The sequence below is a fragment of the Macaca mulatta genome, chromosome 1 (assembly GCF_049350105.2).
Source record: "Macaca mulatta isolate MMU2019108-1 chromosome 1, T2T-MMU8v2.0, whole genome shotgun sequence".
Lineage (NCBI taxonomy): Eukaryota > Metazoa > Chordata > Mammalia > Primates > Cercopithecidae > Macaca > Macaca mulatta.
Genome location: NC_133406.1, coordinates 234,249,490 through 234,267,417, shown reverse-complemented (window position 1 = coordinate 234,267,417; position 17,928 = coordinate 234,249,490). Strand labels below are relative to the sequence as shown.

The 17,928-nt window shown below is 49.6% G+C and overlaps 2 protein-coding genes across 20 annotated transcripts in view; both read right to left on the bottom strand.

Moving 5' to 3' along the window:
* The window catches only part of PLEKHG5 (pleckstrin homology and RhoGEF domain containing G5), a 54,389-nt gene extending 50,655 nt beyond the window's left edge, over positions 1 to 3,734 (bottom strand). The window contains exons 1-2 of one of the 3 annotated variants that reach the window (XM_077977049.1): positions 3,242 to 3,734; positions 2,894 to 3,132 (exon numbers count right to left, since the gene is read on the bottom strand). In XM_077977049.1, coding sequence (XP_077833175.1) covers positions 2,894 to 3,132; positions 3,242 to 3,300 — 298 coding nt within the window. In that variant the 5' untranslated portion in view covers positions 3,301 to 3,734. Of the gene's footprint in view, positions 1 to 2,893; positions 3,133 to 3,241 lie in introns of those variants that run through there. The other 2 variants (XM_077977054.1, XM_077977116.1) reach the window with 2 other exon arrangements.
* A 765-nt stretch (positions 3,735 to 4,499) lies between these two features.
* NOL9 (nucleolar protein 9) overlaps positions 4,500 to 17,928 on the bottom strand; it is a 34,552-nt gene continuing 21,123 nt past the window's right edge. The window contains exons 7-14 of one of the 17 annotated variants that reach the window (XM_077977141.1): positions 17,207 to 17,368; positions 16,389 to 16,686; positions 15,894 to 16,005; positions 13,238 to 13,415; positions 10,586 to 10,719; positions 8,913 to 9,894; positions 6,931 to 7,232; positions 4,500 to 5,441 (exon numbers count right to left, since the gene is read on the bottom strand). In XM_077977141.1, the coding sequence (XP_077833267.1) occupies positions 9,745 to 9,894; positions 10,586 to 10,719; positions 13,238 to 13,415; positions 15,894 to 16,005; positions 16,389 to 16,686; positions 17,207 to 17,368 (1,034 nt within the window). In that variant the 3' untranslated portion in view covers positions 4,500 to 5,441; positions 6,931 to 7,232; positions 8,913 to 9,744. The other 16 variants (XM_077977132.1, XM_077977161.1, XM_077977172.1 and 13 more) reach the window with 16 other exon arrangements.

Below are 17,928 nucleotides of genomic sequence, written 5' to 3'. Positions count from 1 at the left end.
TTCCACACAGCAATTCCACTGTCCTAGGAATTCCCTCTACAGATGCTCTTTCACAAGTGCACAGAGACACAGACACAAGAATGTCCACTATGGCACCATTTGCAAGAATGAAAAACTGGGCTGGGCTTCGTGGCACACATCCAGCTACTCAGGAGGCTGAGGCAGGAGGATTGCTCAAGCCCAGGACTTTCAGAGACCAGCCTAAGCAATATAGCAAGACCTTGTATAAAAAGAAAAAAAAAAAAGTGAAAAATTGGAAACAACCCAAAAGTTCACTATTAGAGGCATAGTTTAAAAGTTCAGGCATATCCATATATATCGTGAAGCCATTAAAAAGGATGAGGAGGCCAGGCGCAGTGACTCACGCCTGCAATCCCAGCACTTTGGGAGGCCGAGGCGGGCGGATCACCTGAGGTCAGGAGTTCCAGATCAGCCTGGCCAACATGGTGAAACCCCATCTCTACTAAAAATACAAAAATTAGCCAGGCGTGGTGGTGGGCATCTGTAATCCCAGCTACTGGGGAGGCTGAGGCAGGAGAATGGCTTGAACCCAGGAGGTGGGGGTTGCAGTGAGCCAAGACTGCACCACTGCACTCACGCCTGGGCAACAGAGTAAGACTCTGTCTCAAAAAAAGAAAAAAATAAAATAAAAGATGAGGAATGTTTTTATGTGTTGGCAAGTTTTTTGTACTGGCATATATATATATATATATATATTTTTTTTTTTTTTTTGAGATAGAGTCTCACTCTGTTGCCCAGGCTGGAGTGCAGTGGCACGATCTTGTTCACTGCCACCCCTGCCTCCCAGGTTCAAGCAATTCTTCTGTTTGAGACTCCCGAGTAATTGGGATTATAGGCGCCCTGCCACCACACCTGGCTAATTTTGTATTTTTATTTATTTATGTTTAAATTTTTGTATTTTTAGTAGAGATGGGGTTTCACCATGTTGGCCAGGCTGTCCTCAAACTCCTAACCTCAAGTGATCCATCCGCCTCAGCTTCCCAGAGTGCTGGGATTACAGGTGTGAGCCACCTTTCCCAGCCACAAATGTATTACTTTTATAAGCAGAACAAAAGTGCACATGTGGGTAGGCAAGGTGACTCACACCTGTAATCTCAGCACTCTGGGAAGCTGAGGCAGGTGGATCACTTGAGGTCAGGAGTTTGAAACCAGCCTGGCCAACATGGTGAAACTCCGTCTCCACTAAAAATACCAAAAAAAAAAAAAAAAAAAAAAAAAAAAAATTAGCTGGCTATGGTGGCAGGCGCCTGTAATCCCAGCTACTAGAGAGGCTGAGGCAGGAGAATCGCTTGAACCTAGGAGGTGGAGGTTCCAGTGAGCCGAGACCGTGCCATTGCACTCCAGCCTGGGCAACAAGAACAAAAGTCCATCTCAAAAAAAGAAAGGCCGGGCACGGTGGCTCACGCCTGTAATCCCAGTACTTTGGGAGGCTGAGGTGGATGGATCATGAAGTCAGGAGTTTGAGACCATCCTGGCTAACATGGTGAAACCCCGTCTCTACTAAAAATACAAAAAATTAGCTGAGCATGATGGTACGTGCCTGTAGTCCCAGCTACTTGGGAGCTGAGGCAGGAGAATCGTTTGAACCCAGGAGGTGGAGGTTGTAGTGAGCAGAGATTGTTCCACTGCACTCCAGCCTGGGCGACAGAGTGAGACTCCGTCTCAAAAAAAGCAAAGTGCACATGTGTATTTATATTTAAAGGGCTTAAAGATACAATCAAGCATATGCTGAGAATAGGTGACCATTCTCTGCTGTTCATGGGGTAGGTATGATACAGCGGACACTCCTAAAGGTCTGTAACCCCCAGTGTCACCCACACCTGGACACAATCTCCCTTTAGGAAATAAGAATTACACGGCCATGTTACTATGTGAGTGCTGGGGGCTCACATATCACATGCTGTCACTGCCACTGTGGTTCACACAACTCTATATTCCCTGAATACTAGCAGGGGATGAGCTTGTGGGGGTGAGCAAAGGAAGAAAAAGTCAGCAGCTCAGATTCCTTGCTGGGGAGGGGATGGCCCTGGGCTGAGGGGCCTGCGTGGCCTTGGGAGGAATTCTCCATGACCCGCTGTCAGCTTCATAAATCTTTTGGGCCAGCCATCGGGGAGACAGAGATAAAGGTTGGAACGGGCTCAGATCTGAGCACAACCAGAGGGGTCTGTGGCCCAAATGCCCCAAGGCCAGGCCAGGCCAGGCTATCCTGCTGGGGCTGGGATGTTTCCCAGACCAGGCTCCAAGTCCGGTGGGAGAATGTTACTGGATTTCATGAACACTATTCCTGACCCCCGACTCCCAAAATGCGTCACGGCAGATATTAAAAGTAAACTTGAAAATATGGATGTGCAGGAGGAATTTCCTGGCCCTTCCCGAAAGCTACAAAGACAAGGTTGGGAATGGTTCCAGATCATCCTCGCCGGGGGCATGCAACTTGGATGCACAAAATGGGACAGTTTGAAGGGTCTTGGGCCATCTTTCTTACCCCACTTTCTATGTCACAGAGGGGGAAACAGGTAACCTTCCTCTAACACGAGAGTCACAGCAGCAAAACCATCCTGCCACCAGAGCCACCCTTCGGCGTGGAGTCTCGTCTTTCTTCTTTCAGGAGCTGGATGGCTGAGCAGCAAAGCCCCCTCCTCTGCCCTCAAATCAGAGCTGATGGCTAAAACTGCAGGGCTGGGAGGGCTTCACTCACTGATTAATGGATGAATGAGACAAAATGGATCCAGCCCGCAAGTGGCTCTTAGACGGTCTGGACTAGTTCAGTGAGTGCGAGTCCTTGGAGCCCTCCAAGACCTGCAAAGTTCCTCCTTTCACTCTGTGTCTTCAAACCTCCTTTCTAGACAAAAGAGACAGAAAACATACTCACCGGTTCCCGAACAAAGTTTGAGCCAGCTTGGAGGTGGAGACCCATGTTTTGTCAGGACTGAATTCATGCTTGACCTCTGTGGTGGTGGCACCCTGCCTGGACTTCCAGCCACATGCCAATGCCGCAGGCCTCTCCAGTCAGACACACAGGTCTCCGTCCTGCTTTGCCCAGTTGCCGTCTCAACGTGGAATGCTTCTCCCCGACTCAGCCCCAGTCTTAATTTCTGCAGCTGGACCTGTCTGCACAGAAAACCAAGGCGCTCTCAGCCCTGCCAGTTTGCTCCCCCTCTACCATGGGTCCCCTGGGCGCTGTATATTTGAAGGCACAGACTTCGCAGCTGCCGCTCACACTGCATTTCTTTGTCGGTGGTTTGTTCCCTCTTGGATTTTCCATTCCTGAGTGCCCATTCATGCCCTGGAATGGGCTCCCACATGCTGGCTGCCCCGGAGGTGCCGTCCCTCCTTTCCAGGAAAGCAATGCCACAGAGACCCCAGCCTCTGCAATCCCAGCAGCCAGCAGCAGCCCCTCCACTGGGCTCCTCGGCTACCAGGAAGGCCTGAGAGTTCGGTGGCTTTCCCCTGCCAGGCAGAGAGGGGCTGGTCACAGCAGGAGATCAAGTGAGCCTCAAAACATTAGAAAAACCCAAGCCAGTCTGCAGAGCACCACAGCCGCCTTAGGGCCAGTTACCATAGCTACCCTTGGCTTCCCAGCCCAGCACATGTCTGCCCAGCTCAGCTCTGCTGATTCGCAAGACTTTGCTTGCTCAGCTCCTGGCACTGCAGACTGGACCTGCTGCCCCCTGACTTGGGGGGTTTCCACCCACAGTCCGCTCTTCCTGGCAAAGCCTTGGGAATACTTAACTTAGCAAGGTCTTTCTGAAGAGGCCCTGAACATCACGTGGTCTTCCCCCCTTACTGTGCAGATGGCCCCCGTATTTATTTTAGCCACTGTTTAGGCTGGGCTTGTCAGCCAAATCTCCGTCTCTCTGCTAGGCCCAACCCTATGAGGTGCGGGAAGACAAGGGCTGAGTCCTTGCTGCCAAGAGGCAGTTTTATCAGCGCAGCACTAGGTAGGGGTTTGTTTCAGGTTTTGTTTTGTTTTTTTCTTTTAAGTAGATGGTGTCTCACTATGTTGACCAGGCTGATATCAAACTTTTGGCCTCAAGTGATCCTCCTGCCTCAGCCTTCCAAGGTGCTGGCATTACAGGCATGACTCATTTCACTTTTTTTTTTTTTTTTTTTTTTTGAGAAGGAGTCTTGCTCTGTCGCCCAGGCTGGAGTGCAGTGGCGCAATCTTGGCTCACTGCAAGCTCCGCCTCCCGGGTTCACGCCATTCTCCTGCCTCAGCCTCCCGAGTAGCTGGGACCACAGGTGCCCGCCACCACGCCCAGCTAAATTTTGTATTTTTAGTAGAGACAGGGTTTCACCGTGTTAGCCAGGATGGTCTCGATCTCCTAACCTCGTGATCCGCCCGCCTCGGCCTCCCAAAGTGCTGGGATTACAGGCGTGAGCCACCGCGCCCGGCCCACTATGGTTTCTTCTAAGCATTGAAAAGTGATTGCCTGGAATAAAATGACCTATCTACAAAAAATTATACAACAATTAAATTCATGTTCTCAAAATATTTAATGATACAAAAGTTCATCTGTTAACTGAAAAGAGCTGAACAGAAACCATACATATTTTGTAAAATACACACACACACACAGCCAAGCCCCAGCTGAGACACCTCACAGGTCAGTGATTACCTATGTGATGGTGGACTGGAGGATCACTTTCTACATGTGTAAGCTGCTTATAAAATTTTAAAAGCAACAAATGGGGGTTTATGAAAAACTTTCAGGAATGGGTTATCTATGGTGGCCACGGAGCTTGCTTCCTCAAGGGCTCTGACCACAGGAAGCTTGGCAGCAACAATTTTAAGGTAAATCTGCCGGAGGAAAGATGAGTAAGTAGCTACGAACTCAGTTAGTTTCCGTGTCCCTCCAGCATGACCGTGAGGAACACCGTCCTGGTGCCAGCCTCCTGAGTTTACCATCTAATCAGAGGCTAGTCACACACCAGGAGTTACTGACCGTTTTCTACATGCCGGAGACTGTGCTAAATCTCTTATAGACATGACTTCACTTACTCCTCACCAAGGAACACTGAGGGAAGGACAATTACCCCATCTTCAAACACAAAACAGGCTCAGGCTAAGTATCTTCCTCCAAGTTACACCACTGACAAGTGGCAGAGCCAGGATTTGAACTCAGCACTCTATAATCAAAGCCTGCTGTCTTATCCACGATCTTGTCATCCAAATCTAAAAACAAATGACCTAGGCCAGGCACGGTGGCTCATGCCTGTAATCCCAGCACTTTGGGAGGCCGAGGTGGACGGATCACAAGGTCAGGAGCTCAAGACCAGCCTGGCCAACATAGTAAAACCACATCTCCACTAAAAATACAAAAAAATTGGCTGGGCACGGTGGCTCATGCCTATGACCCCAGCACTTTGGGAGGCCGAGGCAGGTGGATCATGAGGTCAGGAGATCGAGACCATCCTGGCTAACACGAGGAAAACCCCCAACGAAAAAGCTCTAAATGACAGGGTTGTTCATAGGTGCAAGTTCAGGTCCAGCCTCCCACAGGCAAAAATGGAGCTTTCCCAAGAGCTGGTCTGCCAGTCCTTCTTCCTTCCAAACAGCCCAGTCTCCAGTTGTGCCCTGTGGTTGTCTCCGGCCTCAGACCAGAAGTCAATTTGGACAAATCTACTTAAGAGCCCCCAGAAGAGGTTTTCCAGATTTTCTTTTTTCTTTTTTTGAGACAGAGTCTCACTCTGCGCCCAGGCTGGAGTTCAGTGGCACAATCTGGGCTCACTGCAAGCTCCGCCTCCCAGGCTCACGCCATTCTCCTGCCTCAGCCTCCCAAGTAGCTGGGACTACAGGCGCTGCCACCACGCCCGGCTAATTTTTGTATTTTTAGTAGAGACGGGGTTTCACTGTGTTAGCCAGGATGGTCTCGATCTCCTGACCTCGTGATCCACCCGCCTTGGCCTCCCAAAGTGCAGGTATTACAGGCGTGAGCCACCGCGCCCGGCCTCTTTTTAATTTTTTTTGAGATGGAGTCTTGCTCTGTCACCCAGGCTGGAGTGCAGTAGCGTGATCTTGGCTCATTGCCAACTCCACCTTCTGGGTTCACGGCATTCTCCTGCCTCAGCCTCCTGAGTAGCTGGGACTACAGGTGCCCACCACCACGCCTGGCTAATTTTTTGTATTTTTAGTAGAGATGGGATTTCACCATGTTAGCCAGGATGGTCTTGATCTCCTGACCTTGTGATCCGCCCACCTTGTCTCAACTGAAAATAGAAAAAATTAGCCGGGCGAGGTGGCAGGTGCCTGTAGTCCCAGCTACTTGGGAGGCTGAGGCAGGAGAACGGTGTGAACCCGGTGGGGCGGAGCCTGCAGTGAGCCGAGATCGTGCCACTGCACTCCAGCCTGGTCAACAAAGTGAGACTCCGTCTCAAAAAAAAAAATTAGCCAGTGTAGTGGCGGGCACCTGTAATCCCAAAAGTATCCCCAGCTACTTGGGATACTTTGAAAATTACATACAAAAATTACTAAGAGGCTCAGGCGCAGTGGCTCATGCCTGTAATCCCAACACTTTGGGAGGCTGAGGCAAGCGGATCCCCTGAGGTTGGGAGTTCAAGACCAGCCTGACCAGCAAGGTGAAACGCCGTCTCTACTAAAAATACAAAAATTAGCCCGGTGTGGTGGCAGGTGCCTGTAATCCCAGCCACGTGGGAGGCTGAGGCAGAGAATCCCTTGAACCCGGGAGGCACAGGTTGCAGTGACCTGAGATCAGGCCACTGCATTCCAGCCTGGCGACAGAGTGAGAGTCCGTTGCAAAAAAAAAAAAAAAAACCAAAACCAAAAACTAAAGAGTTTTTGTAAAGAATAGTTTCAGGCCGGGCATGGTGGCCCACGCCTGTAATCCCAGCAGTTTGGGAGGCCGAGGCGGGTGGATCACAAGGTCAGGAGTTCGAGACAAGCCTGACCAACATGGTGAAACCCCATCTCTACTAAAAATACAAAAATTTGCTGGGCGTGGTGGTGCATACCTGTAATCCCAGCTACTTAGGAGGTTGAGGCAATAGGCTGTAGTGAGCCAAGATCGCGTCACTGCACCCCAGCCTGGGAGATGGAGCAAGACTCTGTCTCAAAAAAAAAAGACCAGCTCCAATGGAGAACTCCTTATTACCCAATCTGACCCATAATGGACTGTGGAAATGACAAAAAGTCCAATCCTGTCTTTCCCCTAAATGCCCTTAATGCCACTGCCAGTGGCCGGGCGCAGTGGCTCACGCCTGTAATCCCAATACTTTTGGGAGGCCAAGATGGGTGAATCACCTGGGGTCAGGAGCTCTAGATCAACCTGGCCAGCAGGGTAAAACCCTTTCTCTACTAAAAATAGAAAATTAGCCGGGGTGGTGGCGCATGCCTGTAATCCCAGCTACTCGTGAGGCTGAGGCAGGAGAATCGCTTGAACTGGGAGGCGGAGGTTGCAGTGAGCCCAGATTGCGCCACTGCACTCCAGCCTGGGCAACAAGAGCGAAACTCTGTCTCAAAAAAAAAAAAAAAAAGGAAAGGGAAAGAAAAGCCACTGCCGTCAATAATGGAATGAATCGTCATCCCGGGGAATGGTGCTGCTGCAGGTCTGACCGGCACAAGCTAAAGTTCACCGCGGCCTAGGCTCCCGGTCTCCGAACCTCCTTCCCTAAACCCTGTACAGCTTCCTGGGTCAACTCTAGCCCCAGTAAGGCTACCTGACCAACAGCTCATAGCTCCCTCTAGAGGCAACGATTTTGACCACCATGCAGGCTGTATTTAAAGCCTGAAGGCAAACCTAGATTGGAGGCAAATATAATTACAGGGCACCAGTTTCATTCTTCCAGAGCCTTGCTGCAATGACCTCCAGTGAGTATAACTGTAAAGATACAAGTGGAGAAAGACAAAATGTTGATGGTGGTGCATTGTCTTAAAATTCTTTACAAGGCCAGCACAGTAAAACATGATACGAATGAGCCAGATTTCAACATAAATAAGGGGCAACTAAGAAGCCAGACTCAATTGTCTCAAAGGCATCAAAACCAATCACCATAGCAAAGTTTCCTGGGCTTATTTTAAGTCATTTGCTGTTGGGTCTAAGAGGTGCTGAGGGGCCACCATAAAATACTAAAGACAATGATAACCAACAGTTTAATTGTATATAAATGTTAAGTGTTAAAACCCACACATCCTAATAGTCTTACAATGTGATCATGCTGGGAAGATGGCGGTGGTCGTAATACCAATTGGAACCTCAGCCCCAGTAAGTATCCTGTTGTCTTAAATGCAGAAAATGATGTGACCTGGTCCCATCACATGTTTACACAATCCACTTCCAACCTAGAGGACAAAGGGTCGGAAGCACCAGGGAGGACATGAAGAATGGCAGTCCGGTCACCAGCCTCCAGCACCCCCAGGAAAAAGCTCTAAAGGGCAGGGTTGTTCATAGGTGCAAGTTCAGGTCCAGCCTCCCACAGGCAAAAATGGAGCTTTCCCAAGAGCTGGTCTGCCAGTCCTTCTTCCTTCCAAACAGCCCAGTCTCCAGCTCTGCCCTGTGGTTGTCTCTGGCCTCAGACCAGAAGTCAATTTGGACAAATCTTTTTAAGAGCCCCCAGAAGAGGTTTTCCAGATTTTTTTTTTTTTTTTTTTTTTGAGAAGGAGTCTCGCTCTGTCTCCCAGGCTGGAGTGTGGTAGCACGATCTCGGCTCACTGCAAGCTCTGCCTCCCGGGCTCACGCCATTCTCCTGCCTCAGCCTCCCGAGTAGCTGGGACTACAGGTGCCCGCCACCACGCCCGGCTAGTTTTTTGTATTTTTAGTAGAGACGGGGTTTCACCGTGTTAGCCAGGATGGTCTTGATCTCCTGACCCTGTGATCCTCCTGCCTTGGCCTCCCAAAGTGCTGGGATTACAGGCGTGAGCCACCGTGCCTGGCCCCGAGGTTTTCCAGATTTGAAAGCAATTTCCTCGGCATAAAACCTCAGGATTAAAAAAAAAGAAGGGCTGTTGGGTCCAAATTTATATCTATCGAACCCATTTAAGTTTTTATTTTCTTTTTTAAAAAAGATAAGGTCTTACTCTGTCGCTCAGGCTGGAGTAGTTTGTGTACTCCAGCCTGGAACTCAGAGGCTCAAGCAATCCTCCAGCCTCAGCCTCCCAAAGTGCTAGGATTACAGGTGTGCGTGAGCCACCACGCCCGGCCCTATCTATTAAACCTTGATTGAATGTAACAGACCAAGTACAACTGCACCAAATGGATGGGCTATAACCATCCACACTGGTTCCAAGGAAGCAGACCGTCGCTGGCCCCCAGGTCTGCACATGGCTCAGGCAACGCTGTGGTGAGCCCTTGTATTCATTATGCTTGAGATCCTGCAGGTTGGCCTTCTTCCTTCCTTCTCAGTACATTGTAATGGCCCCAGTTTCCGTATTTTTATCCTGATTCTAATAGCCAGGTCCTTGAAGAACTTTCTGAGGAATCTCTGTTTTAATGGCACACAAACTGTTCTCTGCTGTTTTACTCCCTCTGGAAAGCACACCAGACAGCAAGTATGAGTACCACACAGAAGACTAGAGCAAATTCTAGCTCATGCAGCTTTAAAAGAGAAACTTAAGACTACTATACGACATTCACGAATTACACAGAAAACAGTGTTGCTGATAAGGGCACCATTCACGGCCATGAAACTCCATCATGTCTCTCGTGGTCAGGCTTGAGACAAAGCTTTCAGGTAGGAAAGTTTCTTCCCTTGTTAAAAATGCGAGCATCACTTCATTTTTCGACAGAACTTAGGTCTTCGGTATGGTTTCTCTTTATGTGCCTCCTCAGGTTCTCTTGCTCCAATTTTCTCTGATGCTCCAGGAATTTTAAAATTGTAATCCGTTGTGACGTAAGGTACGGTCCCTTCGATCCCACGCTGAAATGGAAACACAAAGAGAATTCATGGAAACACTCCAGGTCCAGGCCAGAGGGGTTTATAGCGCTCTCTCCCACCTGAAGGTAGTGTCCTGACAGTCTGGGTGGGGACTTTTCACTTTTAAGGCATTTGATCCCTTCCTTCAGAGCCCCCTTTAATCAACTGGCTCGGTAACAAACGTGCCAGGCCCTCCCTTCTGTCCCATTCCATCAACACAGCAAACAGCGTGAGGCTGAGTGGGGGTGCAGTGCACGTCCCTTTCAAAAGAGGGACACGGGAGGATGAGAATGGTGGGAACATGCCCTGTACCCAGAGCCCACTCGCAGCCCCTGTGGCTGGCTCTGGGGCACACAGAAGCTCTGGCCTGGTCCCGTGATGCCTCTGAAGACTGTCCTCAGGAGGGCAAACCTGAGAGGGCCCCTGCTTGCTCTAACACAACCTACTCCTATGTAAAGGCTCCACCACAGGTTGCAGTGAGCCCAGATCGCGACACTGACACCATGAGTGACAGTGATTCGTGGTCTCAGGCCCTGGAGGCAGCCCTGACACCGTCTTGGCTCACTCAGGACCTACAACAAAGTATAGGTTTCCCAGATCACCCATGCCCATGACCCCTGACCCTACTTCAGCTCCTCACTTCCTGTGGACCTGAGTAGGCTCCTTCCAGGGCCGTGCCTGGGGTAAGGCTCACCTGGCACTTAAGGACACAATGTGGAATGGCAATAGCTCCAACGAGCAGACAATTCACGGTCCTTAGCTCTTCCGGGGGCACAGGGGTGAGGATGTGGTACAGCCGCTTCTCCATGTCAATGCCTCTACAGATGCCTTCAAGACATGCGCACAACACAAAAATCACCCTTTTGGAAAACATCAAACCTCTCCACCTTTAGAAACTGCAGAATGGTTTTGAACATAAGTCTTGATTTCAACTCTGTTTTGTTTTGAAAATACAAAGAGCTGGCCGGGTGTAGTAGCTCACGCCTGTAATCACAGCACTCTGGGAGGCCGAGGAGGGTGGACTGCCTGAGATCAGGAGTTCGAGACCAGCGTGGGCAAGACGGTGAAACCCCATCTCTACTAAAAATACAAAAAATTAGCCAGGCGTGGTGGCGGGCTCCTATAGTCCCAGATACTCGGGAGGTTGAGACAGAAGAATAGCTTGAACACAGGAGGCGGAGCTTGCAGTGAGCCGAGATGGCGCCACTGAACTCCAGCCTGGGTGACAGAGCGAGATTCTGTCTCAAAAAAAAACAAAAAAAGAAAAAAGAAAATACAAAGAGTCAAGAGACAGAGTCCTTGAAAATTGGGACAGTTTGTACCTTCCCTGTGCTCAGCCACGAGGAACCAAAACGGTCTACATGCAAAAGTCCTAGATTGGGCCAGCTGCGGTGGCTACGCCTGTAATCCCAGCACTGTGGAGGCTGAGGCCGGTGGATCGAATGAGGTCAGGAGTTTGCGACCAGCCTGGCCAACATGGTGAAACCCTGTCTCTACTAACATTTCAAATATCAGCTGGGCATGGTGGCACGCGCCTGTAATTCCCAGCTACTCAGGAGTCTGAGACACAAGAATCACTTGAACCCAGGAGGCAGAGGTTGCAGTGAGTCCAAATAGAGAGAGACTTTGTCTCAAAAAAACAAACAAACGGCCAGGCACGGTGGCTCAAGCCTGTAATCCCAGCACTTTGGGAGGCCGAGACGGGCGGATCACGAGGTCAGGAGATCCAGACCATCCTGGCTAACATGGTGAAACCCCGTCTCTACTACAAAATACAAAAAACTAGCCGGGCGAGGTGGCGGGCGCCTGTAATCCCAGCTACTCGGGAGGCTGAGGCAGGAGAATGGCGTGAACCCGGGAGGCGGAGCTTGCAGTGAGCTGAGATCCGGCCACTGCACTCCAGCCTGGGCGACAGAGCGAGACTCCGTCTCAAAAAAAAAACAAAAAACAAAAAACAAAAAACAAACAAACAAACAAAAAACAAAAAACAGCCTGTGCGCAGTGGCTCACGTCTGTAATCCCAGCACTTTGGGAGGCCAAGGTGGGCGGATCACAAGGTCAGGAGCTCAAGACCAGGCTGACCAACATGGTGAAATCCCATCTCTACTAAAAATACAAAATTAGCTGGGCGGGGTGGCGCATGTCTGTAATCCAAGCTACTCAGGAGGCTGAGACAGAAGAATCATTTGAACCTGGGAGACGGAGGTTGCAGTGAGCGGAGATCACACCATTGCACTCCAGCGTGGGCAACAGAGCAAGACTCCATCTTAAACAAACAAACAAAAGTCCTAGATTGTTGGTGAGTACAGGCCGGGGGAAAATCCACCACTAAGGAACGTACAGAAGACAACCTGATCTTTCCCCATCACTGTTCCTCCTTTATGGTCTGTACTAAATGACACAATTTCTGTGAAAATGCTTTTGAGAAATACAGTGTTGTCCAAATCTGAAATGTGCATTTAAGGACTTCGCTAATTTGGGATTACTTAGCTCCAGCACCCTTCCAAAACTCCATGTTTATTGACCTCAAGAAACCAAGGCAGGTCAAGGAGGTGGGGACCCAATCCCGCTGGGCACTTCGAGCCCTGGTCCAGACCTTGGATCTGAGTGATGGGAAGTGCCAGGCTGTGGCACAACTGCGCCTGGGTTCAGGTCATTCCTGGCTATGGGGATAAATTTTAAGAGAGGAAGTGGAGAGTTCAGTTAAGAAACTTTTCAGCAGATGGCGGTGGCTGACTAACATGCTGAGAAGAGGTGGAGAAAGCTGACATATTTTGAAGACAGAAGCCAACAGACCGTCTAGTGGGCTGAAAGTAGCAAACGAAGGCTAGGGGATGCCAAGGAGGGGCCAGGGTCTGACCTGGATGTCAGAGTGAATCTTCCAATGGACCAAGCACAAGCCTGGGGCAAGGAGGAGAGGGTGCGGGCAGGAGGGTCCTGAGGGTCCCAGGTCTACATGCGAGTCAGACACTCAAGTGGAGATGTACACTGGCAAGGTGGGTTTGGAACGCAGATGAACAGCTGTGTTGGAGGACACTGCAGAAAGGGAACGCCTAAAGATGGATTTAGAACCCAGCAGTGACTGAGACAGGGGAGAAGTGTCGAGCAAGAAGAGGGCCAAGCCCAGGCCCTTGGGAAGTCTACATTTATAGGAGCTGGTAGACGAAGCAGAGAAATAGCTGCTTCCTTCCTGGCCTCCAGCCCCTAAGGCATGCTATATAGATGAGTGGGGGTTCTCTGACCTCTGTAGCTTAGACACAGCTACAAGGTCAAGACCAGTCATCTACAGTTAAAGCAGTAGATCCTCTTCAGTAGGTTTATGGATATGTTTTACTCTCAGACTCACCAAAGCCCAAGCAGTCACAGATTGGAGTCTGGGCAAGCAGGATGGGCCCATTCGTGTATCCTCTGACGTCATCCTGGATCTTGCAAAGACCAACCCAGCTGGCGTTCACAGCATATAGTATATGGGTAGGGGCGACATCAGAGTGGGTAATTCGGAGCGCGACTGCATTGAAAGGGACCTGGAAAATGAATTTGCATCTCACTCTATTCATTGCTACTTTGAAAAACCACTTAATTTTTACAACTAGATTAACCAGCTATCTAAAGATAGGTCTGCCAAAGTGCCTACCCAAAAGTATCTTTAAAGAATAAAAACAGCCAGGTGCAGTGGCTCACGCCTGTAATCCCAGCTCTCTGGGAGGCCGACGTGGGCAGATCACGAGGTCAGGAGGTCAAGACCAGCCTGACCAACATGGTGAAACCCGGTCTCTACTAAAAATACAAAATTAGCTGGGCATGGTGGCGGGTGCCTGTAATCCCAGCTACTCAGGAGGTTGAGGCAGGAGAATCACTTGAACCTGGGAGGTGGAGGTTGCAGTGGCGCGATCTCCGCTCACTGAGCGGAGATCGCGCCACTGCACTCCAGCCTGGGCAACAGAGAAAGACTCTGTCTCAAAAACAAATTAATAAATAAAAAATAAATAAAAATAAAATAAAAAATTCTTTAGGCCGGGTGCAGTGGCTCATGCCAGTAATCCCAACCCTCCGGGAGGCCAAGGTGGGTTGATCACTTGAGGTCAGGAGTTTGAGACCAGCCTGGCCAACATGGCAAAACCCTGTCTCTACTAAAAATAAAAAAATTAGCCAGGGATGGTGGTGCATGCCTGTAGTTCCAGCTACTCGGGAGGCTGAGGCACAAGAATCACTTAAACCCGAGAGGCGGAGGTTGCAGTGAGCTGAGATTGTGCCACTGCACTCCAGCCTGGGCAAGTGCTTCCACCTGACAGCTCCCAATGCTCAAAGCTATAAATGAAGCATGTCTTAGCCTTTCTCTCACAGGGTGGCCACGAAGTCACTGAGCCCCTAAATGCTTGGCAGAGTGCCTGGCATGGAGCAAGCACTCAAAACCGGACAGGCTGTGTGGCACGGCAGACCCGGGCTCAGAGTCGGGCGTCCTGCAGCTTCAGTCCTAGCCTCAACTTTGACTGCACCATTTTGGGAAAGCTGACTCCCAGTCCCTGGCCTTGGTTTTACCATCTGTAAAACGGGGATAATAACAGGACCATGGTAAGTAGTGGAGTTACACAGGCTTAGAACAGAGTACTGCACAGAGTAAGCATTTCAGAAGTGCCACCTGCCACTAGTTTTGCTTTTTCATCATCCTGAATCCTAACACTATCATGCTTTCCTCCCAAAACAATTATTAGCAGCCTGGATTTCAAGTTGCAAATACGCTGGTGGTGGAAATCTACTTTTGACGACAGTAATGTGAAGTACTTTTTTTTTTTTTGGAGTCGGCATTTCGCTCTGTCGCCCAGGCTGGAGTGCGGTGTCGTGATCTCGGATCACTGCAACCTCTGCCTCCAGGGTTCGAGCGATCCTCCTGCCTCAACCTCCCGAGTAGCTGGGACTACAGGTACGTGCCACCACGCCTGGCTAATTTTTTTTTTTTTTAAATACGGAGTCTTGCACTGTTGCCCAGGCTGGAGTGCAGTAGCACAATCTCGGCTCACTGCAAGCTCTGCCCCTTTGGGTTCACGCCATTCTCCTGCCTCAGCCTCCCAAGTAGCTGGGACTACAGGCATGAGCCACCACGCCCAGCTAATTTGTTGTACTTTTAGTGGAGACGGGGTTTCACTGTGTTAGCTAGGATAATCTCGATCTCCTGACCTCATGATTCGCCTGCCTCGGCCTCCCAAAGTGCTAGGATTACAGGCGTGAGCCACCGTGTCCCCCAATTTTTTGTATTTTTTTTTTTTTGAGACAGAGTCTCGCTCTGTCGCCCAGGCTGGAGTACAGCGGCCGGATCTCACCTCACTGCAAGCTCCGCCTCCTGAGTTTACGCCATTCTCCTGCCTCAGCCTCCCGAATAGCTGGGACCACAGGCACCTGCCACCTCGCCCGGCTAGTTTTTTATATCTTTTAGTAGAGATGGGGTTTCACTGTGTTAGCCAGGATGGCCTCAATCTCGTGACCTCGTGATCCGCCCGCCTCGGCCTCCCAAAGTGTTGGGATTACAGGCGTGAGCCACCGCACCTGGCTAATGTGAAGTACTTTAAGAGTGCTCTCTGGGTGCCAGGTTCCACTGTGAATGCTCCCTGAATCCACACGATCACTCTCTGAGGCCCAGTAGCACCCCTGTTCTACAGCTGAAAAGTGGAAGTGCTGGAGCAGCCCCTGCGACCAGGCGGGACATTCAAACCCAGCACAGAGCCACACTCAACCTCAGGACAGAAACATGGCTAAGAGCGGTCACCAGAGCTGAACTGCCTGGGCCTGCATGCCAGCCCGGCCCCTACTGCTGAGTCCCTCAGCCTCTCTACACCTCAGTTACCCCATCTATAAAATGGGAATAACAACAGAACCTATGACACTGGGATGTTCTGAGGATTAAATGAGCGAGGAGTTATGAAGTGGTTAGAAGAGTGCCCAGCACACAGAAAACCACACAAGTGTGTAACAAAATGAAGACAATTTCTCCCGTAAGTTCAGATTACCTGATAGGGTGTCAGGCTATGTAAAGGAGAAAGTGGTTTGGGCATCGGGGGCTGCAGCTGGCTAAGGTAACTCAAGATGGTCAGATCTCGAAGAATTTTGTTATGTGACTCTCTGAAAGGCAAATTACAACAAGGTAAGTAGACATTTAACCCTCCACGGCCACCTCTCACACCTGTCATCACAGAGGTCCCATTTTCACACAGTACTGGGCTTTCCAACACTGCCCCCTCTTGACAGACCCCGACTGGAAAAACAGGACGCGTAAAGACTCTCCTTTAAGTCCAAGTTGCTGGCGGCCAGAGTTAGGGGCCACTTCTGGGTATTTGCCCGGAAACATAACAGTTCAGAAAACAACTGGTTCTTCTTTGTAAATGCACAGCTGTGATAGAGAACTGAAGATTTTAGAGGACTCAGGCCTTTAGAGGAATTGAGAATGGCAGGCCTTTTTCGACAGAAGGAAACGTTAATTCTTCAGCCAAATGAGGGTTAGTTACCTATTTCTTGGAGTTATTCTGTATGTAAAGTCTGTATAAACACCTATCAGTTTATGTCCAGTGAACTCAACTGGACTCTCTTTTTCTTCATCAGCAAATTCCAAAGCATCTGCAAATGCTGCGAGTCTGAAACGTCGATTTCTCATCTTGGTCTTGCTTTTTGTGTACAAGCCATCCATGTCATCTACATACTGCGGGGTAAGGTCTGGCATATATTTACTGTGGTCACAGCGGAACTGAACCACGTGGCTGGGAGACAGCAATCGGATCAGATCAATGAGAAGCAGGAGCCCCTGGTCTGTGGGGAAGAGACATTAGCACAGCTGATGCACTCCAGAACAGTGACACGCTCAAGAACAGTGACACGCTCCTAAGACAAATGGGTGCATTTGTTCTAAGACAAAGAAACCATCAATAAGTTGGACTTCGGCTGGGCGCTGTGACTCGTGTTTGTAATCCCAGCACGCCTTGGCAGGCCAAGGTGGGCGGATCACTTGAGGCCAGAAGTTCAAGACCAGAATGGCCAACATGGCAAAACCCCATCTCTACTAAAACTACAAAAATTAGCTGGGCAGAGTAACACACGCCTGTGGTCCCAACTACTCCAGAGGCTGAGGTGGGAGGATTGTTTGAGCCCGAGAGGCAGAGGATGCAGTGAGCCAAGATCACGCCATTGCACTCCAGCCTGGACGACAGAGTGAGACCCTGCCTCAATTAAAAACAAAAAACAAAACACTGGGCTTTAATGTGGCTGTCTGAAAGCTAAGAGTACTCACACTGCCTGTCCTTCCCTTGCAGATGTGTGCGTGCAGGCTTACCTGAAACCCATCCCATAGTGTTGACAATGAGAGGGGACTCTCTCTTGTAAGCGCTGAACACATATTTTATTATGTCAATATAATTCTCGTAGTTGTTTTTACAAGAAGGTTTCCCATAATATACCATCTTCTGTGGTGTCCTCAGGTGAGTGAAAGGTGGCCCTAAGAAGATAAAGATGAGTAATCAGATGAGTAAGGTAAGATGAGTGTTCAATCCCGGCTACTTAAAAGGTGGTGAGGGTTTTGTTTCAGCTGTTACCACTGACAAAGAACCTTAGGAAATCTGAGACCATCGTACCTACAGGAATACTCTAATTCCATTTTTTGGAAATCTAAGCTTTCAACTTAACACAAAGACATGCTCACTTTCACATAAACGGCTAATGCCAATTATATTCATTCAGCAAACACACAAACCTGCTAACTGCTGGGCTTGTTCCAGTGATTTGGGACATATCTGTAAACAAAACAGACAAATGTCCCCACCCTTGCAGGGCTTCTATCCCAATGAAAGGGCAATGAATAGGCATGTGTGTCTTATAGGAATACAGCAATGACTCTGTTCTAGGCCCTTCACATAGAGTCTCTAATTTTTTCTTTCTTTTTTTTTTTTTAGACAGAGTTTCACTCTTATTGCCCAGGCTGGAGTGCAATGGCGCGACCTTGGCTCACTGCAACCTCCACCTACTGGGTTCAAGCAATTCTCCTGCCTCAGCCTCCTG